Genomic DNA, 25,557 nt, shown 5'->3' with positions numbered 1-25,557 from the left:
CTACTCTTATCTAATCCATATCTTACCCTATTAACCTAACCAATCCAAGTCTGTTCAACCTCTCTTTGTAGCTCATATCCTTTAATCCAGGCATCATTCAGGTAAACCTAAAACATGATTATTAGCATCTCAAATGAGAAACCAAAAGTTAAAAGGCCTTTAATATCGTTGTCGTGCATTGTAAGGACTTTATACTATTTAATTTCAAATTTGCAATTTTTCCCATTCCTCTGCTTCAAAGAACACTAGTGAGCCTTACTCTCCTATTCTGAACCTATTTCCCAATGTTTATGTTAAAACTGTATTCTACATTTCTCTTTCCATAACATTTGCTGCAATATTCTTGAATATTTTTAACTATCTCTCCTCTGGGGAGAAAAAGATATCTAGATTATCCCCAAGGGATTTATGAATGCAATAGTGTTCTTTTCAAATTATTTTGATGGAATATGCTGACACTGAGAACGTTGTACAAATAGAACATTGCTAACACCTTTTTACAAGTATAAATGTCATTCTCTTTCTTTAATTCAGCATGACAAATGGTGGAAAAACCACAATTGCATGCAGTCTCAAGAAAGCACTTCCAAACAGCTCTTTAATAAATCAAGATACATTTTTCAAGGTAAAATATATTCTACTCTAAATATTTTTATTGAATAATAATTGTAGATATTATTCCTGTATTTTAGTTCATTCAGCAGTGTTTGCCATTGAAGATGAGTAACGTTTCAGTGCCCCATCCAAATGATATTGCTCAATATCATCTTTTTTTTCTCTTCTATTAACTTCTCAAAATAAATTCTAATGGCTATTTGAGGAATTGCAGGTTCATTATGTAACAATAATTAGCATTTTGGTAGACCATTTAACATGAAGAAAAAATTGAAAGTTCATTCAGATCATTAGGAAGTGTCATTATACAGTATCTACAGTGCCCTCCATAATATTTGGGACAAAGTCTCGTCATTTATTTATTTGCCTCTGTACTCCACAATTTAAGATTTGTAATAGAAAAAAATCACATGTGGTTAAAGTGCACATTGTCAGAATTTATTAAAGGCCATTTTTATACGTTTTGGTGTCACCATGTAGAAATTACAGCTGTGTTAATACAACATGAGGACCAAAGTTGTGCCAAAGAATGAAAGTCAAAGAAGCCATTATGAGACTGAGAAACAAGAATAAAACTGTTAGAGACATCAGCCAAACCTTAGGCTTACCAAAATCAATTGTTTGGAACATCATTAAGAAGAAAGAGAGCACTGGTGAGCTTACTAATTGCAAAGGGACTGGCAGGCCAAGGAAGACCTCCACAGCTGATGACAGAAGAATTCTCTATAATAAAGAAAAATCTCCAAACACCTGTTCGACAGATCAGAAACACTGTTTAGGAGTCAGGTGTGGATTTGTCAGTGACCACTGTCTGCAGAAGACTTCATGAACAGCAATACAGAGGCTGCACTGCAAGATTCAAACCACTGGTTAGCTGCAAAATTAGGATGGCCAGGTTACAGTTTGCCAAGAAGTACTTAAAAGAACAACCACAGTTCTGGAAAAAGGTCTCGTGGACAGATGAGACGAAGATTAACTTACATCAGAGTGATGGCAAGAGCAAAGTATGGAGGAGAGAAGGAACTGCCCAAGATCCAAAGCATACCACCTCATCTGTGAAACACAGTGGTGTGGGTGTTATGGCCTGGGCATGTATGGCTGCTGAAGGTACTGGCTCACTTATCTTCATTGATAATACAACTGTTGATGGTAGTAGCATTATGAATTCTGAAGTGTATAGACACATCCTGTCTGCTCAAGTTCAAACAAATGCCTCAAAACCCATTGGCCGGCGCTTCATTCTACAGCAAGTCATGATTCCAAACATACTGCTAAAGTAACAAAGGAGTTTTTCCAAGCTAAAAAATGGTAAATTCTTGAGTGGTCAAGTCAATCACCCAATCTATACTTAATTGAGCATGCCTGTTATATGCTGAAGAGAAAATTGAAGGAGACGAGCCACCAAAACAAGCAAAAGCTAAAGATGGCTGTAATACAGTCCTGGCAGAGCATCACCAGAGAAGCAACTGATGATGTCCATGTATCGCAGAGCTCAGGCCGTCATTGCATGCAAAGGATATGCAACAAAATACTAAACATGACTACTTTCATTTACATGACATTGCTGCGTCCCAAAACATTATGGTGCCCTGAAATTTGCGGACGATGTATAAACACTGCTGCAATTTCTACATGGTGAAACTGAAATGTGTAAAAATGGCCTTTATTAAAATCTGACAATGTGCACTTTAACCACATATGATTTTTTCTATTACAAATTTTAAATTGTGGAGTACAGAGGCAAATAAATAAATGATGGGTCTTTGTCCCAAACATTATGGAAGGCACTGTATGCTGTAAATGGTGCTGTCAAAGGACTTCCACTGAAGGTGCTAATTAACACCAACTGCGTTGTCATACTTTTACTATTGTTGCAATCTGTTTAAGGGATTACATGAGTAACTATGTAAAGTTGAAGGAAGACAAATGCACATCCTTTCAAGGAGTGGTTGAACACTTTGGTTTCAAAACTGATGCCAATGATCTACAACCAACAAAGTAAAAGATGGAGCCATAGCCAATTTTGCAAAGATTATAAATATTGCAGAGCTATAAAGTTATCCTAGGGATAATGCAGTATTAAGTAAGATTCATTCCAGATCTGTGACATTGTTCACACTTTTGCATCCATAGAGTTATACAGCATGGAAACAGGCCCTCCGACCCATGCAGACCAAGCTTTTTATCTGAGGTAGGCAGATTTGTCAGGATTTTGCCCATATAATTGCAGATGAAATCCAGACAGATTCAGCATTGAAAAATAAAGCATAACAATCACAGGTGCTGGAAATCTTACACAAAATCAGAAAATCCTGGACAAGAACCCAACAGATCAAGCAACATCTGCGGAAAAAGAAACGGTCAAAGTTTAAGATTTGCAACCTTTTGCAAATAGTATTGATAAGTATGGACGGAATTTGACTTGTGTACAGAAAATAAACTGGAACCATTCTTGTCTGAAGCTGTGCAAAGGCAATGGAGTCCTGGAGTGTCTAAGCCTAATACTCCAAATTCCAAACTGAATGTGCAAGAATGGTAGTATGAAAACAATTGCAAGAGACTTTGTTTATGTTCAATTATTGAACTTTACAAATTTATTTTCACTCTCTGAATTTTTTGTTACAATCTGTTTTTTATGTATTTTGTTTTCTGAAAGACTTAAATCTCTGCCTCATGTATTGTAATTAAGTATGAAATTGATATAGTTTCCACGTCACATCTTTTTCCTTATTAGATTTATGAATATTTTGTTCTTTTTTAAGAAGGATTTCATCTCCTTTGTGCAATGCAATGAAGCACATGCAGTTCCGTAACCCTTCTAGCTACATCAAGCTTATTAACTAGCCTTCTGGAAACATGGCAGCAGGATTGCTTAAGGCCTAAACTTTCAGCAACCTCAAATCTTATACACCCGAAATTGAAGCCAATGTTTTGCATTGTGAATCAAAAATTGTATTTTGGAGTGAATTTGTAACCAGTATGGTTCTATGTCTGTCATCTTCAGGAGTCTGCTGATGTGGAGTTTGGAGAAGATGGCTTTCAGCAGTATGATGGTGAGATTTATTTCATTTCAGGCAAAGGTTTTTTAATGCAATGATCATAAAAGGGTGGTCAGAGATTTTGCTTTAGAATAATGCTGCCTTTTTCCAAAACTCAATACATTTCTCCTCCCATACTTTGACTTTATAAGACACTGACAGTAACATGCAAAGAATGTTGAATGTTCTACACCCTCTTCCCCATGAAATTGATGTTCTCCAGCAGAATGAAATCTTTACTTGGGTATGTTGCAAAACGTATCTTCATCGGCGCTGCAGTTCTGCCGCTACCCGTGTGCGCGACTTTGGCGCCTTTGAGAGGAGGGCGGGTTTAAAACGCCGTTTTCTCTAGGCTATTGAAATCGATGTTGTTCAGCCTGCTTAGTTGCTGACGAAAAATCGCTGCGACATTCGTTTGCTGCAGTTATTTTTAAACTAAGTGGGATCATTTAATTGCTATAGTAAATTTAAAATCATCTTCTAAAGCCGCGAACACCGACAACGGGACGGATCTCACGTAGGGGACAAGGCAAGTGTTTATTTTTACAATAAAAAGTGTTTCTTAAGTTCCCTTTAATCAAAATTTTAAGTTGCGAGATGGTGACTTGGAGCCCATCCGAACCGGCAATATTTTTCATGCCGATATGGGCTTCAAATCCACTGCCACCGCAACGTTCCAAACCAGCGCGTTCCACAAAATCCCACTCGCAAGCTGATTTAAATGGCCATTAATTTACAGCAATTAAACACTAAATTCCTTCCATTTGGCCTATAAATTAATGACAATGAGATTTAAAAATCATGTTTTATTGTGAATTCTTGTGTGAATGTTCTTTGGACACTTAGGCTATTTAAAAATGTAAATCTTAGATCTAGTAATTGAATTTTGGAATTAGCTACAATTGGGTAACTAACTAAATATATGCTTTAATTTCAGGTCATCCAAGTGTAATGTATATAATGTAATTAGCATATGTTATGTCTTGTGTGAGGGGACGCATGCGCTAGAGGAGACTCATGGTGGCGTCCTACAATAAAGAAGCTTGTGAGTTTACTCCTGTATCTGAGAGTTCTTTTGAGTCAGTTCCAAGTACCCAAAATACACTACAATTGGCGACGAGGATGGGATAGAGTTTGTGAACTCACCCGCAGGACTGTTTTGCAACACACAGGATTGTTTAACAGTTTAAACTGTAGATACGGAGTTGTGTCGCAGTTGTTTGCGAGCTGGACAAGAGAGGCCTGCAGATCCCTCTATGCCGGGGACTGCATTTAAAACATCAGCTGTACAAGTCGGCGAGTTTTGTCAGGCTATCTCTATGTTGTGTCTACGTGGCAAGATGGTGTCCTTCGGATTGTTACTCATTTTAGACTGAGTTTTCCTTTTGTCAAATTCCTCAAGCTGAATAGTCTTTGTATAAGTTTTAGGTGAATTGTTACACAAAAACACACAACAACAGCACGAAGAGGATAAAATAACAGAAAAGGAAAGAAGAAGGACTGTCAGAAAAAAAAAGGTTGTGTTTGGAAACAAAGTGGAACGGCACCAAGCCAAAAGATTTGGCGCCAAACGGTTTTGGATTGGCGCCAAAGAAAAGCAAAATCGGAACAGGAAGCAAGGAAAACAAGTGGGGCAGTAAGTAAGTGTCACCGAAGTAAGCAGCCAAAAGCTCGAAGCCTAACCAGCAGGACAGTGACGGTGTCAACTTACCTGGAGCATTTTCCAGGGCTGTGTAGCCAAGGCAAAGGGGCAGAAGAGGCCCAGCAGCTGCCACCGACTTCGGACGTTTTCCAGGGCTGTGTAGCCCACAGCCAGGCCCAGGAGCCGCCAACGACGTCGAGTGAGGGCCCAGTACCGGGTAGGTCACGGACAGGTCCAGTGAAGCCACCGACGAAAAGGAGTCAGCCCGGCCGGCAGAAGAGTCAACCCAGTCGAGGGAGAAAGCCGGCCGCGTGAGAAGCGGACCAGCAGCGAGAAAAAAAAGCCCGGCCATGCGTGAGAAGCGGACCGGCAGAGTAAGAGAAAACTAGCCGCGAGAGAAGCGGACCGGTCGTGAAAGAAAGCCCGGTCGGGAGTAGAGTCAGCCCGACCGTGAGCAAAAAAGAGGGTCCGGCCGCACAAGAGAAGCGGACTGGACGAGGGGGAAAGCCCGGACGTGAGAGGAAGTCCAGCCCCGAGCAGAGTGGGTCTGCACGAGAGAAGCAGGATAGCACTCAAGCACTTCAGCACGGTCGGCAGTAGAGTCAGCCCGGTCGTGAGGGCTGTGGAGACAGCGGGCAGGCAAGTCAGCAGAGCAGCAGTAGTCGACTTGGCAGCGAGCCAGCGGCAGCAAAAGTAACGGTGAAGCCCAGAGGAGCCAGCAAAAGCAGCAAAAGTGGAGGTCTGGCGAGGCCAGCAGCAAAAGTACCGGTGGGGACAGCTCGAGAGGTCGAGAAGGCACCGGAGTCCATAGGCCGATGAGCTGGACCAGTGAAATCCTTCAAAGTAAAAGCGGGACTGTTGAATGTAATGCATTGTTCACTATTCCTTCACAGTAAAAGCAGGACTGTTTGGATGTAATGCATTGGTCACTGTTATTAATAGTAAATCTGTGTGCATAGCAGGAATATGGTTAAAATGTTCTAAATGTCTATTAACATGAAATGTTGGTTAATAGTATAAATCTATTATTATAAGAATTAGTAATAGTCAGTGGGCTGGATCACTTCTTAGTGCACCTGAATAGCAACAGGTAGCATGGCTTTTCAAATTGTAGGAAACGTGCCCCAGTTAGATTCTGGGTGTAATTTTGAGAAATGGACCAAAGTCTTGGAGGCTTGTTTCATTTCCAATGATATTGCTGCAGAGGAGAAGAAGAGGGCATGGTTCATATTAGGCTTAGGAAGAGAGGGTTATCAGACCTTACGTATGTTACTGCTGCCAGCAGCGCCCACGGATAAAATGTATGAGGAGTGTAAGGAGGCTTTAATGGCTCATTTTTCGCCAAAACATCCAAGGGCATCCAGAGGCAATGAGCCTGAACTAAAGAGGGCAGAGAGTCTCTCAAAGGACCAAGGTCAAGTGCAAAAGGACAAAGGTCAAGTGCAAAAGGACAAAAGTCAAGTGCAAAGGGACACAAGTCAAGTGCAAAGGGACACAAGTCAAGTGCAAAGGGACACAAGTCAAGTGCAAAGGGACAAGTCAAGTGCAAAGGGACACAAGTCAAGTGCAAAAGGACAAAAGTCAAGTGCAAAGGGACACAAGTCAAGTGCAAAGGGACACACGTCAAGTGCAAAGGGACACAAGTCAAGTGCAAAATGACACAGGTCAAGTGCTAAGGGACAACGGGCAAATGCAAAGTGGCAGAAGTCAAAGGCAAAGAGAAATTGCCATCCAAAGGGCAACCCTAGCTATTCAAGCTGCATTCAGGGGTATGAAGATACGGAGATAAATCCGTAACAAACAGAAAGCAGCAACGGTAATACAAGCAGCATGTAGAAGGCACAGAGTATACCGTCAATACAAGGCAATGAGATTGGCAGCTATAATAGTACAAACCCATTATAGGGCACACCTTCAAATGGAAAGTGATCGCAAAACTTACATGAAGGTACGCAGAAGCGTTGTACTGCTTCAGGCAGCCTACCGTGGAATGCTTGTTCGAAGGCAACTGCGGGGCATGCATAAATCTGTCAAGGTCATACAGACTTATTATCAGATGTATAAACAGCGTCAGTATTTTAAGAAACTACGCTGGTCTGCCATTGCTGTACAGCAACGATACAGAGCATGCCAGATAAGAGATGTCCAAGTGAGACAGTATAAGAGTTTGAGAGAAGCAGTGGTGTGTATTCAGGCCTTGTACCGCGGGATCAAAGCCAGAGTATTGGTAGAGAAAACCAAGGCAGCACGCTGTATTAAGTCATTCATAAGAATGTGCATTACAAGAAAGCATTTCTTAGAAACATAGAAATTAGGTGCAGGAGTAGGCCATTCGGCCCTTCGAGCCTGCACCGCCATTCGGCCCTACGAGCCTGCACCGCCATTCAATATGATCATGGCTGATCATCCAACTCAGTATCCCGTACCTGCCTTCTCTCCATACCCTCTGATCCCCTTAGTCACAAGGGCCACATTTAACTCCCTCTTAAATATAGCCAATGAACTGGCCTCGACTACCCTCTGTGGCAGAGAGTTCCAGAGATTCACCACTCTCTGTGTGAAAAAAGTTCTTCTCATCTCGGTTTTAAAGGATTTCCCCCTTATCCTTAAGCTGTGACCCCTTGTCCTGGACTTCCCCAACATCGGGAGCAATCTTCCTGCATCTAGCCTGTCCAACCCCTTAAGAATTTTATAAGTTTCTATAAGATCCCCTCTCAATCTCCTAAATTCTAGAGAGTATAAACCAAGTCTATCCAGTCTTTCTTCATAAGACAGTCCTGACATCCCAGGAATCAGTCTGGTGAACCTTCTCTGCACTCCCTAAACTGTACGCAATACTCCAGGTGTGTTCTCACCAAGACCCTGTACAACTGCAGTAGAACCTCCCTGCTCCTATACTCAAATCCTTTTGCTATGAAAGCTAACATACCATTCGCTTTCTTCACTGCCTGCTGCACCTGCATGCCTACTTTCAATGACTGGTGTACCATGACACCCAGGTCTCGCTGCATCTCCCCTTTTCCTAGTTGGCCACCATTTAGATAATAGTCTGCTTTCCTGTTTGATGCAAAAGGCGGCTGTAGTCACTCTGCAAGCTGCATACCGTGGTTACCGATTAAGGGTACGGTACAGAGCTATGCAACAAGCAGTCATTTCGATCCAGAGATGGCAAAATAGGGCATTCCCAGTTTGTGCAATATCAGTCAAAAAAGAGAGCTACTGTAAAAGTGCAGTCAGTACTCCGTATGAGTTGGTATAGGAAAGACCTAAGGAGACAAATAGATGCTGAAGGCTGAAACGATACAAAAGGCTTAAACGATATAGGAAAGACTTCCTCAAACCGATTTATACAGCAGTTGTGCAGTATCACTACCGTGCTTATGTAGTAAGAGAAATATACAGAGCGCAAATCAAAGCCACTGTTGTATGGCAAGGACAATATAGGTCCTACTTCTTGATGAATAACCAGAAAGGTGATTTAAGAAGACAAATAGACGAACAACAGAAAATGCTTAAACGTTGCAAAGAACGGTTAAATAAATGTGTGACGATGAGCAAAACGCTGTTAACAGAAAAGTCTAAAGAAGAGAGGCTTGTCGGTCGAGACAAAAGTATGCAGGACCGATTGCGATTAGGACACTTCAGTATAGTCCAGCATGGAGCTTCCTTCACTGAGCAATGGACAAATGTTTATGCATTGCAGAATGTCATTGTACAACAAGAGCAGATAAATACGTAGCGCCAGGAAATTGAGCGACAGAGAGCGACTGAAAAACGAAAACCTGCAGTCATGTGTCAGATCCCACCTACAAATAAAGAACAGAAACAGAGGAAATGTTAACTTTAGCAGAATATCAAGAACAGGAAGAAATCTGCAAATTAGATTAGGATATTTAAAAAGGGAAGAGGCAGAGATACAGGTAGAGCTAGAGTGATTAGAAAGATGAGTGGAATGAACCATTATAAGTGCTAAGTTTAGATACAGTTTACAGTTATGAGGATGTAATGTCAGATGACTGTAATAATATAATTTTGCAACTGTGTTAATCAATTATATTTAATGTTGTAGAAATGGTGTTATTCGCCTCCAAGCTAAAGGGGGAGCAGTGTAATGTATATAATGTAAATGGTGTTACCTGCCTCCAAGTAAAAGGGGGAGCAGTGTAATGTATATAATGTAATTAGCATATGTTATGTCTTGTGCGAGGGGACGCATGCGCTAGAGGAGACTCATGGTGGCGACCTGGAATAAAGAAGCTTGTGAGTTTACTCCTGTATCTGAGAGTTCTTTTGAGTCAGTTCCAAGTACCCAAAATACACTACACCAAGTAAGATTGTTTAATATTTGTTTCAGAATGCTTCAATCTATAATAACTGAAAATGTCTTTCAGTTCTCTTAATTTTTAATAAAGTTATGGCCATTTGACTGTCCTTGATCACAGCTTTTGTGTTGTCAATGGAAAAGCAATAGGGAACAAGATGCTAATTTCTGAGTGTGAAAATGGCCATAACTTTTTTAATACTGAAGATATGAAAGTGAATTATATGTCAAATTAAACTTCTTTTTATGCTTTATCTGATGGGATAAATTGCAGACTTGATTTTTAAAATCTCAAAATGTTGTAACATTGCTACTTTCCTTTTACTCATTACAAACTGACCTGGTGTATTAATATATGCTTCTGATCAAATGTTTTCGTTGAGAAATTCAAACCACCATGAAATTATTAGACTTCTGCTGAAGACAATATTAAAAAAGGAAATTTCTATTGCTATGTGTGCACTGATGCATTTATATTTTATTTCAAAACTTAATAGGTATTTAATATTTTTTGTTTAGTCATTACAGCTCTAGATATGGAAGCAATGATGAATGCAGTATATGGCAGGATGAAGAATATAGCTGCCTTCCGTGAGGAAGACATAGCTCAAGAATATAATGACCTTGGCATCCTAATAATAGAAGGGTTCCTTCTTTACAATTATAAGTATGTTTCCTATATCTTTTAAAGATTCAGTAATATTATTACTATGTTATGTAATATTTTTATTAGATTATTGTGTCAAATCTATACATTAACAAGGGTTGGAAAGAAAATAGTCAACATATTAACAAGCTGGCTGGCCCAAGGGAGCAAGAGTTCATTGTGTCATAACTCTGTGCAGACCTACTTTTAATTTGCTTTGCACCTCCTGAAGCACAGAGGTAATTAAAGGTTGAGAGGATGTTATTTTGCTTTTAATAGACTTCCAACAATACCTAAAGAACCAGTTTGAATAGATCTGAAATTGTCCTAATCAAAATTTAATGAAATTGATCTTCAGTCACAGTTTAATAACAATTTGAGTGTGTTGATGCATTTCATTGAATTTGTAACACGGCATACATGCTCTCATTTGTTTTTAGGCCATTGAATGATGTTTTTCATCAGCGCTATTATATCTCCATTCCATATGAGGAGTGCAAGAGACGAAGATGGTAATTAGAAGTTTAAAATATAATGGAATATTATAATCTAATTATCTGAAGCTGTAAGCTAAATTTTATTTGATAACTAGTGGGGTGCCTGCAAGGCTCAGTGGTGAGACCTCAGCTATTTGCAATATGTATTAATGATTTAGACAAAGGAATTAAATGTTACATCTCCAAGTTTGTGGATAACACAAAGCTGAGTGGCAGTGTTAGCTGCGAGGTGGGTGCTATGAGGCTGCAGGGTAACTTGAATAGGTTGGGTGAGTGTGCAAATGCAAGGCAGATGTAGTATAATGTGGGTAAATGTGAGGTTATCCACTTTGGTGACAAGAACAGGAAGGCAGATTATTATCAGAATGGTGTCAGATTAGGAAAAGGGGAGGTGCAACAAGACCTGGGTGTCCTTGTGCATCAGTCACTGAAAGTACAACAGGCAATGAAGAAAGCAAATTGCATGTTGGTCTTCATAGCGAGAGGATTTAAGTATAGGAGCATGGAGGTACTACTGCAGTTGTATAGGGCCCTGGTGAGACCACAACTGGCGTATTGTGTGGAGTTTTGGTCTCCTAATTTGAGGAAGGATATTCTTGCTATTGAGGGAATGCAGCGTAGGTTCACCAGGTTAATTCCCGGGATGGCGGGACTGACATATGCAGAGCTGCGGATTTTCCGTATTTTGTACGGAAATGCGTCAAGAATACAGATGTACGGTTTTGCTTTCTTAAATACGGATTTTTTTTTCAAATCGGCCCGACTTCCTGTTTCATCTTGCTGCTTAAAAAATGCAAGGATATAAAAAGATACTGTACCTCTAAAAATTATAGCAGATTAAATCTATTAGTATTTTAAATTTCAAGATCTGGATGATTATTTTTGTAAGCTTTGATCTGCCTGTCCTGCTACAGGTTTAAACAGCGCTGTCAGTTTAGCGCGTGGGAATTTAAACAAAGAGCTGTCGGCTACAGCTCTATGGGTTCTAAATATAGCGCTACCGGCTGGAGCGCTATGGACTATAAACATAGCACTATGGGCTTTATACATAGCGCTATGGCCACAGTGCTGTGGGTCACAGACTGTTCGGGGAGGGAGAGAGGGAGTGAGAGGGAGGGAGGGAATAAGAGAGGGAGGGAGAAAAAAAGGAAGGAGAGAGGGAGGAAGAGAGAGGGAGGGGGAGAGAGAGGAGGGAGGGAGGGAGAGGAGGGAAAGAGGAAGGAGGGAGAGAGGGCGAGGGAGGCTTCCAAAATGGCTTCTACATCATCATGTGGTGCTAAAAGCAGGAAGCAACCGTTCAAACAGCAGTATACAAAGATGGCAATGAATGCACTGTCAAGTAAGGTGTGTCGAAGACATGTCAATTGGTAGCAAAGTTATCCATTCTTGTACTCTTACATTGGTATGACCGCACATAAAAAATAAAAATATTTTCGGCAAAATGGCACCGCGTAAAAATACTGATTTCCTCAGCAATATACTGATTTTCTAGAATACTGAAATGCTCTGACAAAACTTGGCAGCTCTGCATATGATGAAAGAATGGATAGACTGGGCTTATATTCACTGGAATTTAGAAGGATGAGAGGAGATCTTATAGAAACATATAACATTCTTCAGGGATTGGACAGGTAAGATGCAGGAAAAAAGTTCCCGATGTTGGGGGAGTCCTGAACCAGGGGTCACAGTTTAAGAATAAGGGGTAGACCAGTTAGGACTGAGGTGAGGAAAAACCTTTTCACCCAGAGAGTTGTGAATCTGTGGAATTCTCTGCCACAGAAGGCAGTGGAGGCCAATTCACTGGATGTTTTCAAGAGAGAGTTAGATATAACTCTTAGGGCTAACGGAATGAAGGGATATGGGGAGAAAGCAGGAATGGGGTACTGATTTTGGATGATCAGCCATGATCATATTGAATGGCAATGCAGGCTCGAAGGACCGAATGGCCTACTCCTGCGCCTATTTTCTATATTTCTATTTCTCTAGTTTAAGAACTTATGAACCACCAGACCCACCTGGATATTTTGATGGACATGTGTGGCCAATGTACCTCAAAAATAAAAAAGAAATGGAAGAGATAGCAGACAACATAAGTAAGCATTTATTAATTTTGTTTATAATTCTTTATTTACCCAATCATAATCATAAATAATCATAATTACTTTATTAGCCAAGTATGTTTTACAACATACGAGGAATTTGATTTGCCGTACAGTCATATCAATAAAAAGCAACAAAACACACAAAATACATTTTAACATTAACATCCACCACAGTGACTCCTCCACATTCCTCACTGTGATGAAAGGCGAAAAAAAAATCAATCTCTTCCTTTTTTAGTTCTCCCGCGGTCGGGAGCCTCGAGCCTTCTGCTGATGGGACGATCTTGGCTCCCGTAGATGGCGGCATTTGGGCCCTCGCGTTGGGGTGATCAAGCTCCCGCATCGGGGGAATATCAGCTCCCTCGGGCCAGGCGATCTACCCCAGGTTGGGGCTGGTCGAAACCTTGTGCGACTGGAGCTTCCTGACATCAGCCTCTACCCGAGACTGCAAGCTCCTCTATGGTGAAATCCCAGGCATGGGATTGCAGGCTCTGATGGTAAGTCCGTGGTGGGGCTCAAAGTCAGTCCCGAGCAAGGCCTCCAGATGTTAGGCCGCAGACCGACCGGAGATACGATCCGGTAAAACAATCGCATCTCTGGCAAGGTAAGAGATTGAGAAATGCCATTGTGTCTTGCGACCCCCTCCCCCACCCCCCACATAAAACAAACCAGAGAACATTAACACATACTTTTAAAACACACAAAAAATAACAAAAAAGACGAAAAAACAGACAGACCGTTGGCGAGGCTGCCATCACTGACGGCGCCACCAGGTGGATATCATGATTGTTAGAATGCTGTTAATTATAATTTTTAAATACAGACTATGAAAATGTATGTGTTTTTCCCCCTCAGTTTACTTGGATGGAACAAAATCCCCAGAAGAACTATTTACTCAAGTTTACGAAGATATTTTAAGGGAAGTTCAGAAACTCAAGGTGTGTTTTTTCTCTTGTTTCTATTAATGAAGATTTAACACTAATTACTCAGTCCACTACATTCAATTTAAGAATAACATTAATGAATAATACTGTGCATGGTTTGTTTATTTGAATTGAAGTATAAAACAAATATGGGTAAAACTCTACTAAAATACATTCATAGCGATTGTGTGGTCTGGAGCATGTCATGGAGACCTGTTCTTCAGCCCAACTATTCCATGTCACCAAGATGCCCAATCTAAGCTAATCCCATTTGCCAGCATTTGGTCCATGTCCTTCTAAATCTTTCTTATTCGTGTACCTTCACAAATGTCTTTTAAATGTTATCGTACCTGCCTCAAACGTCCATGTGGAAAGGGAAGGGCTGATTAAGGATATTTACCATAGCTCTGTTCAGGGGAATACTCACTAATTTGATTGAGATTTTTGAGGAGGTAACTAAGAAGATTGATGAAGGTAGGGCAGTAGACATTGTCTATGTGGACTTTATTAAGGAATTCACTTATGAAAATCCTTATAGATCACAAAATAGGCTGATTCAGAAGGTTAAGACACATGAGATTCCAAGGTGAGGTAGCTAATTAGATCAAAAATGTAAGAAATCCGTAGTTAAATTGTCGCTTACTATTATTTGTATACATGCTTCTAATAAAAATATATTTAAAAAAAATTGGATTGGTGGTTAGATTGGATTCTTGACCAATGGCATGCTGCTTGTGAAGTACATGAACAATGTAGGAGCTATGATTAGTCGGTTTGCAGATGACATGAAAATTGGTGGTGTTATAGATAGCAAGGAAGGTTGTCTAAAGGGGCTGTCCCACTGCGGCGACCTAATTGGCGAGTTTAGGAGAGTTTGAAAAAGTGTCATGTTGAAGACCTCCTTCGACTATGTAGAAGATCTCCTTCGACCTCCTTCGACTATGTTGAAGACTAGCTTCGACTAGCTTCGTGAAAATTAGACACCGAATAGTGAAGAGTGAAGCCGACCTCCTTCGACCTCCCTTCAACTATGTTGAAGACTAGCTACGACTACCTTTGATTACCTTCGACTACCCTCGATAGCCTACGAATAACATGTCGACCTACTACGACCCTACTTCGACTAAACCTACTAATAAAAAAATATAGATTTTTTTTCCATGGTGAGTCGCAGGCATTTTTCAGCATGTTGAAAAATACGACACGACCTAGCTGAGGCCTCGAGTATGCTGGGACTACTCTCGAGCATGAAGGAGAGTTACAAAGACCTCCTAGGACCTCATGTCTTCCATGCTGTGAGTATGAGTCGAGGGCAAACTCTTCTAAACTCGCCAATTAGGTCGCCGCAGTGGGACAGGCCCTTTAGGCCACAGCATGATATAGATAAATGGAATTTGATCAATAGGAAAGTTGGATCAAGTGGAAAGTTGGGCAGATGGTATTTAATCCCGATAATTGAAAGGTGATGGACCTTTGGAAGTTAAATAGGGGTAGAACATATGAATTATAAGGTAGGGCGCCAAGAAATGGTTCTGAACAGTGGGATTTTGTGGTTGAAGTACATAATTCCCTGATAGTGGCATGATAGATATGGTGGTAATGAAGGCATACTCATGGTTAGACTGCACTTGGGATAATGTGTGCAGTTCTGATTAGAACACTGTGAGGAAAGATGTGGTTGTGTTGGTAGAATTTAGAGGAGATTCACCAAGGAATTGCCTGAGTTTGAGGACTTTAGTTATGATGAGGTTGGATAATTTGGGCTTGTTATCCCTGGAGTGAAGGAGGTTGAGATGTGACCTGAAAAGAGGTATGTAATATTAAAAGAAGTATAGAGTAGACAGAATCATTTTCCCATGGTAGAGGTATAAAAAACAAGAGGGCAGATATTTAAGATGAGTGGAAGGAGTTTTAAACGGGATTTGAAGAAAATGGTTTTTACATAGTGAGTGGTTGATATCGGAAACTTGCTGCCAGGAGATAGTGAAATCGGACACAATCATTGAAGTGACGTTTTCAGCCACCTTGTAGATTGATGATGCATGTGAACCAATCACATATAAGCCAGCATCACTAACTACACCCCACTATAACACTTATACTAATACTTGTTTCCTGCACTGCCAGTTTGAGCAGCTAGGATGTACTGACAACACATCGTCCTTAACGCTGTTAAGTTTCAGTGCTGATTAAAGATGTGTTTAAATCATACACTGTCTCTGGTGGTTATTTACGTGGCGTCAGAAGTGGTCTGATCCACTCCTTCTGTATAACGGTTTTTATTTTATCTTTTGTGAGTTTCTGTTTTACTTTACGATGGCCTCTTCTTGTCGAAAGCCTGACCCTCTTGTCTTTGATGCGGATATCAGCGAATGCTGGGCCACGTTTGAAATTGATTACCAGCACTACATGAACATTGCACACCGAAATGAACCAGATGCTGTCAAGGCCTCTCTCCTGCTCAACCTTGCGGGCCCAGATGCCCTTCGTCGATCCAGAACATTCCGTTATGCTCCGACAATCCGCGATGCCAACGACCAGGTAATAACCCCAGCTGAATCGCCTGATGACCCCAATGTTCTGCTGCGTAAACTAAGGCAGATCTGTGACCTGCCCTCAAATCACATTTTGGATAGGGCAAGGGTTTTCTCTCGTCGTCAGCTCCCTGGCGAACGAGTAGACTCGTTTATCTCAGACTTAATGTATTTAGCCCAGTGCAGCCGATTCCAACATATGCCGGTTGATCAGCTGACTGATCAGTTAATGAGGGACATTTTAGTGAATGGCATTAGCAATCTAAAGCTCAGATCAGAGCTTCTGAGATGGCCAGATTTTACACTGGATGAAGCCGTACATGCATGCAGAACTGCTGAATTCATTGACCCCATAGACAGTTCGCATGAAACCAAAACCATCAATCTGACGGGCCTCACTAGGCAGCGAACAAACACAGATAACAGGCGATTTATGAACCAAGCTAGTCAGGTGGCTCACAGCGGTCCTCAGAAGAGATGTCCCAACTGCAATTACTTAACAACAGACAATCAGTCTGCCCCGCCCTCGGGAAAGCATGCAATTACTGCAAAAAGTTAAATCACTTTACCTCTGCCGGGCAGCAATTCGGGCCAGAGGGAGCAATTCGCCCAGCTCCAAGTCTAATCTCAATTTTTTTGCAACGAGACAGCAACAGTCTCACTCCCCAATTCCTGCTCGAATGTGCCCCCGAATACAGCCCAATTAACTCGCAAGAGGATTCGACTGTTTACTCTGACAGCATGCTGCAGCCAAGAACTCTGATCCAACCGTGACGATATCTGTAAACAATGGAGACTTTGGCACGAAATTGGACATCGGCGCGAAGGTCAACACTATGTCAATCAACCTCTTCAACAAGATTAGAACTAACGAGCCACTCATCAAGGACAAATCCATGCTTTTGGAGGGGAGGTGCTGGTTCCATTCTGGCCAAAACCAACTTGAAATGTGTACTAAAAAAAACCACGAGGGATTTGACCTTCTATGTTTTTAATTTTAATTCAGTTACTCTGCTTGGCAACCGTGCCTGTCAGGAACTGGGGCTGATTTCCTTTGACAAAACTGTCCACAGGCTGCAAACTTCGTTTGACCCGCTGAGTGAATTCCCTGATCTTGTCGACAACAACCTAGGCAAGTTGCCTGTGCGCCACAAGATTATTACTGACCCCAATGTGACACCCGCATCCGAGCCCCACACCGATTGTCACTTGCAACAACCTTGCACCTCATCAACAGAGGCAGCCCCTTCTGCAACAACCTCCACCAGCACTGCCCTGGATGTCGCTGGCGGCAGACATTTTCGAATGGTGCAGAAAGCATTACCTCGTTCTGGTCGATTCCTTTTCTAACTGGTTTGAACTAGACCAACTGACCTCCCTCACATCTGAGATGGTCATCAAGAAGCTGAAAAGACACTTCTTCGCCTATGGCGCTCCTGTCAGCCTGAGAACCGACAACGGTCAGCAGGTCACCAGCCACATGTCCAAGCTTTTCGCAGACCAATGGAACATCCAGTCAGTCATGAGCAGTCCCGAGTATCCACAGAGTAATGGACTCGCTGAACGCGCTGTCCGAAGTGCCAAGCACCTGCTGGAGGAAGCGCGCATTTCAAAGTCAGACGTCTATCTCGATCTCCTAAATCTCAGAAACATTGCCAGAGACGAAACCTTGGGATCGCCGGCACAGCGCCTAATCTCAAGATTGACGAGGTCTCCGGTCCCCATCGCACAACAGCAGCTGGTCCCTCGGGTGCTGAAGCATGCCACTATCCAGAAACGCCTCCAAGAGAAGCATGACATCCAGAAACGGTCATACAACAGTTCCAGCAGACCACTCAAGCCTCTACTGCCGGGCCAGCTCGTCCGTCTACGAACTTCAACTGGACATTCCCGTCTGGGCACTGTTGTCAGCCTGACTGACGAGCCACGATCTTACCTGGTGGACTGTGAGGGAGTGGTTTACCGGAGAAGTCGACAACAACTGCTTGCTGTGAGGGAGCCCCGACCACCACCTGCTGGTCCCTATGCTCCACCGCTCCAGTTCCAGCTGCCTTCTGCGATGTGTCCTACCCGTCCCCGCATGCCTTGCACCCCTCCTCGTCCCTCGGTCGACACTAACCACGGGGCTTCACCTACCGCATGTTTCCCCTTTCGTTCACCACAAGCCTCTCCCGCGCCATTCTCGCCTCCAGGCTCTCCGTCTCATCTTTCAGGAGAGGGAGGGGAGGGTTGGGTCTGCACGCGCTCGGGCCGTGTTAGTAGACCACCAGACAGATATGGCGAGTATGTTTAACTCCATGGTATGGGTGCCCTTTCCACACTTAATCTTTAGGGGGAAGGATGTAGATTGATGATGCATGTGAACCAATCACACATAAGCCAGCATCACTAACTCCACCCCACTATAACACTTATACTAACACTCGTTTACGGCACTGCCAGTTTGAGCAGCTAGGATGTACTGACAACCTATCGTCCTTAACGCTGTTCAGTTTCATTAAAGCTGATGAAAGATGTGTTTAAATCATACACTGTCTCTGGTGGCCTAACATCGCCGCCGAACCCGACCTACCCAACATCGCCGCCGGACCCGACCTACCCAACATCGCCGCCGGACCCGACCTACCCAACATCGCCGCCGGACCCGACCTACCCAACATCGCTGCCGGACCCGACCTACCCAACATGGCCGCCGGACCCGACCTACCCAACATGGCCGCCGGACCCGACCTACCCAACATCGCCGCCGGACCCGACCTACCCAACATGGCCGCCGGACCCGACCTACCCAACATCGCCGCCGGACCCGTCCTACCCAACATCGCTGCCGGACCCGACCTACCCAACATCGCCGCCGGACCCGACCTACCCAACATGGCCGCCGGACCCGACCTACCCAACATCGCCGCCGGACCCGACCTACCCAACATGGCCGCCGGACCCGACCTACCCAACATCGCCGCCGGACCCGACCTACCCAACATCGCTGCCGGACCCGACCTACCCAACATTGCCGCCGGACCGGGGCACCCCCAACATGGCCGCCGGACCCGACCTACCCAACATCGCCGCCGGACCCGACCTACCCAACATCGCCGCCGGACCCGACCTACCCAACATCGCCGCCGGACCCGACCTACCCAACATCGCCGCCGGACCCGACCTACCCAACATCGCCGCCGGACCCGACCTACCCAACATCGCCGCCGGACCCGACCTACCCAACATCGCCGCCGGACCCGACCTACCCAACATCGCCGCCGGACCGAACCTACCCAACATCGCCGCCGGACCGGGGCACCCCCAACATGGCCGCCGCAACGCACCCGACTCATCTCGCCGCCCCACCGCTATGGTCGACCCGCGCCGCCCCGCCGACTATCCACCCACCGGGACCTCCCACGCATCGCCCGCGGACCCCAACTCAACTGCCACGGGACTCCGACCATCGGGTCCGGTGACCCACGCCACTGGACTCCGACCACCGGGTCCGGTGACCCGCGCCACTGTACTCCGACCACCGGGTCCGGTGACCCGCACCACTGTACTCCGACCATCGGGTCCGGTGACCCGCGCCACTCCACCCCCCTCCAGCAACCCACAGCCGTCGCCTTACCTGGAGCCTGGACTCTGCACTGGGCCTGGAGCCTCCACGCTGCTCACTCCCACTCTCCTGGGCTTAACTCCACTGGGTCCTGGTGCCCGTCTGCCCAGCCTTGCTAACCTCAGTGGCTGTTCCACTGACTCTCCCCCATCCCCCTCCAACTATGTCACCCCCGCTCTTCCCCACCTACATTACAGCCCTCTCACCCCCTGACCACCCACCACCGCTCCAACAGCTACAACCCCCCCCCCCCTACACATCGCCCCGTCCCCAGTCCACCCACCTGCCTTCCTCTGGCCCCAACTCCCATCCCTGCCGGGTGTTCACCATCCCCCCCCCCCGACCTCCCCCTCTCCCACACCGAACGGTCTGTCCTCAGCAGAGGTCTTACCTTTGTCCCCCTCCGTCCCCATCTCAATGAGTACCGCGCCCACCATGACTTGGAGCGCTTCTACCGTCGCCTCCGCCTCACAGCGCACTTCCATGGAAAGGAGTCCTTCGCCCCCCAATGATGACCCTTTTTCCCGTCTCCAACGCACCCCCTCCTCGTGGAACCCCTCTCGTAACGTCCCGGCTCTGGAACTCTTTATCCAGAACTGCCGCCGCGACGTCAACCGCCTCAACTTCTCCACTCCCCTGTCTCACTCCAATCTCTCCCCCCCTGAACGCACTGCCATTGAATCACTCCGCAAAACCCAGATTGGGTTATCAAACCAGCCGACAAGGGAGGTGCCGTGGTAGTCTGGCGCGTCGATCTCTACAAAGCTGAGGCCACGCGCCAACTCTCGGACACCTCCTCCTACTTACCCTTGGACCATGACCCCACTGACGAGCACCAGGCCACCATATCTAGCACCATCACCGACTTCATCAATTCCCACGCCCTGCCCGACCAAGCTTCCAACCTCATCGTTCCCCAGCCCCGCACGGCCCGTTTTTACCTTCTCCCCAAAATCAACAAACCCGGCTCTCCCGGCAGACCCATTGTCTCTGCGTGTTCGTGCCCCACCGAACTCATCTCCACATACCTCGACTCCATACTATCCCCCTTGGTCAAATCCCTTCCCACCTATGTTCTAGACACCTCAGACACTCTCCGCCGCCTCCGCGCATTCCACTCTCTAGGCCCTCACCCCCTCATCTTCACCATGGATGTCCAGTCACTCTACACCTCCATCCCCCACCAGGATGGCCTCAAAGCCCTCCGGTTCTTCCTCGACCAGAGGAGCAACCTATACCCAGCCACTGACACCCTCCTCCGCCTAGCGGAGTTGGTCCTCACCCTCAACAACTTTACGTTTGACTCCTCCCATTTCCTCCAAACACAAGGCGTAGCTATGGGCACACGCATGGGCCCCAGCTACGCCTGCCTCTTTGTCGGGTACGTTGAACAATCCTTGTTCAATACTTACCAGGGCCCCATCCCCGACCTCTACCTCCGTTACATTGACGACTGCTTTGGGGCCACCTCCTGCACCCACACACAACTGACTGACTTCATCCACTTCACCACCAACTTCCATCCGGCACTCCAATACACCTGGACCATTTCCGACACTTCCCTACCATTCCTTGACCTCACCATCTCCATCGCAGGGGACAGACTTCTGACCGACATACACTACAAACCAACTGACTCACATGGCTATCTGGACTACACATCTTCCCACCCTGCCCCCTGTAAAGACTCCATCCCCTACTCCCAATTCCTCCGCCTACGCCGCATCTGTTCCCAGGATGAGACGTTCCACACCAGGGCATCGGAAATGTCCTCATTCTTCAGGGAACGGGGATTCCCCTCCGCCACCATAGATGAGGCTCGCACCAGGGTCTCATCCATACCCCGCAACACTGCTCTCTCTCCCCATCCCCGCACTCGCAACAAGGGCAGAGTCCCCCTAGTCCTCACCTTTCACCCCACCAGCCGGCAAATACAACAAATAATCCTCCGCCATTTCCGCCACCTTCAACGTGACCCCACCACTCGCCACATCTTCCCATCTCCCCCCATGTCTGCCTTCCGCAAAGACCGCTCCCTCCGCAACTCTTGTCAATTCTTCTCTTCCATCCCGTACCACCCCCTCCCCGGGCACTTTCCGTTGCAACCGCAAGAAATGCAACACCTGTCCCTTCACCTCCCCTCTCGACTCCATTCAAGGACCCAAGCAATCGTTCCAGGTGCGACAAAGGTTCACCTGTATCTCCTCCAACCTCATCTACTGCATCCGCTGCTCTAGATATCAGCTGATTTACATCGGGGAGACTAAGCGGAGGTTGGGCGACCGTTTCGCCGAACACCTCCGCTCAGTCCGCAATAACCTACCTGAACTCCCGGTGGCTCAGCACTTCAACTCCCCCTCCCATTCCCAATCCGACCTCTCTGTCCTGGGTCTCCTCCATTGCTAGAGTGAGCAACACCGGAAATTGGAGGAACAGCACCTCATATTCCGCCTGGGTTGCTTGCGTCCCGGATGGCATGAACGTTGAATTCTCCCAGTTTTGCTAGCCCTTGCTGTCTCCTCCCCTTCCTTAACCCTCGAGCTGTCTCCTCCCATCCCCCCGCCCTCGGGCTCCTCCTCCTCCCTTTTTCCTTCCTTCTCCCCCCCACCCCCCATCAGTCTGAAGAAGGGTTTTGGCCTGAAACGTCGTCTATTTCCTTCGCTCCATAGATGCTGCTGCACCCGCTGAGTTTCTCCAGCATTTTTGTGTACCTTCGATCTTCCAGCATCTGCAGTTCCTTCTTGAACACCACTGTCTCTTGTGCCTGTTTACACACTTGATAGGATGTCATGGAAGGATATGCACCTATTTTTGGCACATACGATCAGTGTGGATTGGCACAAAGGTTGGCATGGACGTGACGGTCCAAAGGCCCTATTTCTGTGCTGTACAATATGAATCAATGGGAAGTTTGCAGATCATACAAAAGTTGGTGGTATTGCAGATAGTGAAGATGGTTGTGAAAAATTGCAGCATGATCTGATCGGTTGGGCTGAGGAATGGTTGATGGAATTTAATACAGAGAAATGTGAGGCTTTTTGGGAAGTCTAACATAGGCAGGACATACACAGCGAATGGAAGGGCTCTGGGAAATATTATTGTGCAGAGGGACCAAGGAGTACAGATTTGCAAGTACATAGTTCCTTGAAGGTGGCGTCGCAGGTAGATAGGGTGGCACGTTGACCTTCATCAGTCAGAGTATTGAGTATAGAAGTTGGGAGGTCATGTTGCAGTTATATAGGAGGTTGGTGAGGCCGCATTTAGAGTATTGTGTTTAATTCTGGGCACCATGTTATAGGAAAGATGTTGTCAAGCTGGAAAGGGTAGAAAAGATTTACGAGGATGTGGGACAAGTGCAGCAGGGGCATGTTGACTGATGTGGGCATGTTGGGCCGAAGGGCCTGTTTCCATGCTGTGTGACTCTATGGTACCAAATAGATGTTTCCAATGTTAAATCCCATGGCAACAATGGAACAGTTGTAATCTAGACGCAAAAATAGCTAAGTGGAAAGTAGAATGGTTGTGAAGATTTATTTTACCCACTAGAGGGAAGTATACATGGAATGGAAATAGGATACCATTACCTTTTGAATTTATTTTTATACTTGGTGTGCAGAACACAATGTGAACATTTGCAAGTAACATAAAACTCAAAAATATGGCAAATAATGAGAAAATAATCATTTCCAAGTGATCAGACCAAGCAAATGCATACAATTTAATACGGGAACGAGGAGAGACAATACAAGCAAAATTGTACCATTTGAAAGAGGATGCAGCAAAAGAGAGAACAGCAACGTTGTTATGACTATCACCAAGACGCATGGGGTCCCTAGGTTGAAACAAAAGGAAAAATGTAATAACGTTGAACGTGTGCATGTTATTAGTTTTTCTGCAGTGTATAGAAAGGAACTGCAGGTGCTGGTTTATCCCAAAGATAGACACAATCGACAATAGGTGCAGGAGTAGGCCCTTCGAGCCAGCCTGATCATGCCTGATCATCCACAATCAGTACCCCGGTCCTGCCTTCTCCCCATATCCCCTGACTCCGCTATCTTTAAGAGCTCTATCTTACTCTCTCTTGAAAGTATCTAGAGAATTGGCCACCACTGCCTTCTGAGGCAGAGAATTCCACTGATTCACAACCCTCTGTGAAAATGTTTTTCCTCATCTCTGTTCTAAATGGCATACCCCTTATTCTTAAACTGTGGCCCCTGGTTCTGGACTCCCCCAACATCGGTAACATGTTTCCTGCCTCTCGCGTGTCCAAACCCTTAATAATCTTATATGTTTCAATAAAATACCCTTTCATCCTTCTAAATTCCAGTGTATACAAGTCCAGCAGCTTCATTCTATCAACATATGACAGTCCCGCCTTCCCGGGAATTAACCTTGTGAACCTACGTTGCACTCCCTCATAACAAGAATGTTCTTCCTCAAATTTGGAGACCAACACTGCACACAATACTCCAGGTGTGGTCTCACTTGGGCCATGTACAACTGCAGAAGGACCTCTTTGCTCCTACACTCAACTCCTCTTGTTATGAAGGCCAACAAGCTTTCTACCTGCTGTTACCTGCATGTTTACTTTCAGTGACTGATGAACAAGGACCCCCAGATCTTCCCCTTTTCCCACCATTCAGATAATAATTTGCCTTCCTGTGTTACTTTTAATCCTTTCATCTGAATCATGAATGTATATTGTAAATAGCTACGGTCCCAGCACCGAGCTTGCTGTACCCCACTAGTCACTGCCTGCCATTCTGAAAGGGACCCGTTAATCTCTACTCTTCGTTTCCTGTCTGCCAAACAATTTTCTATCCATGTCAGTACCCTACCCCCAATATCATGTGCTCTAATTTTGCCCACTAATCTCCTATGTGGGTCCTTATCAAATGCTTTCTGAAGGTCCAGGTACACTACATCCACTGGCTCTCCATTGTCCATTTTCCCAGTTACATCCTCAAAAAATTCCAGAAGATTAGGCAAGCATGATTTACCCTTCGTAAATCCTTGCGGACTTGGACCGATCCTGTTACTGCAATCCAAATGTGCTCTTTTATAATTGACTCCAGCATCATCCCCACCACCGATGTCAGGCTAACTGGTCTATAATTCCCTGTTTTCTCTCTCCCGCCTTTCTTAAAAAGTGGGTATACTATTCAAAGAATTGAATAAGATATTCCCAACTGTCTCTCCTATCTGTGATAAATGCAAGGAGGGAAGGACAGTGGGGCATATCTCCATCTTTTTTCTCATTTCTCTTTTCTCTTCTCGCACTGCTTTGGGGGTCTTTTCTTCTCTCCCTTTTACATTTTCTTCTTTTTCTTCATTCTTTCCTTTTTTTCTTTTTTTTTTGGTTTATGTATTAATGTAAAAATGAAGCTGTACGAAAATTGTATAACTTTCATGTCAATTGCTTTATTCTTGTATAATTGCTTCTAATAAAATAAATTCCAAAAAAAAAGTGGGATAACATTAGCTACCCTCCAATCCACAGGAAAATATCCTGAATCTATAGAACTTTGGAAAATTATTACCAATGCGTCCACAATTTCTAGAGCCACTTCCTTAAGTACCCTGGGATGCAGACCATCAGGCCCTGAGAATTTATCAGCCTACAGCCCCATCAGTC

The 25,557-nt window shown here is 44.9% G+C and overlaps 1 protein-coding gene across 3 annotated transcripts in view; it reads left to right on the top strand.

Annotated features, from left to right (window-relative positions):
- The window catches only part of nmrk1 (nicotinamide riboside kinase 1), a 53,359-nt gene that overhangs the window by 21,792 nt on the left and 6,010 nt on the right, over positions 1-25,557 (top strand). The window contains exons 3-8 of one of the 3 annotated variants that reach the window (XM_033017563.1): positions 535-625; positions 3,620-3,668; positions 10,136-10,283; positions 10,703-10,774; positions 12,746-12,852; positions 13,717-13,799. In XM_033017563.1, the coding sequence (XP_032873454.1) occupies positions 535-625; positions 3,620-3,668; positions 10,136-10,283; positions 10,703-10,774; positions 12,746-12,852; positions 13,717-13,799 (550 nt within the window). Of the gene's footprint in view, positions 1-534; positions 626-3,619; positions 3,669-10,135; positions 10,284-10,702; positions 10,775-12,745; positions 12,853-13,716; positions 13,800-15,028; positions 15,080-25,557 lie in introns of those variants that run through there. The other 2 variants (XM_033017562.1, XM_033017561.1) reach the window with 2 other exon arrangements.

Source organism: Amblyraja radiata, chromosome 3 (genome assembly GCF_010909765.2).
Source record: "Amblyraja radiata isolate CabotCenter1 chromosome 3, sAmbRad1.1.pri, whole genome shotgun sequence".
Classification (NCBI taxonomy): domain Eukaryota; kingdom Metazoa; phylum Chordata; class Chondrichthyes; order Rajiformes; family Rajidae; genus Amblyraja; species Amblyraja radiata.
The sequence above is the reverse complement of the archived record's forward strand: the minus strand, read 5'-3'. Positions and strand labels throughout refer to the sequence as shown.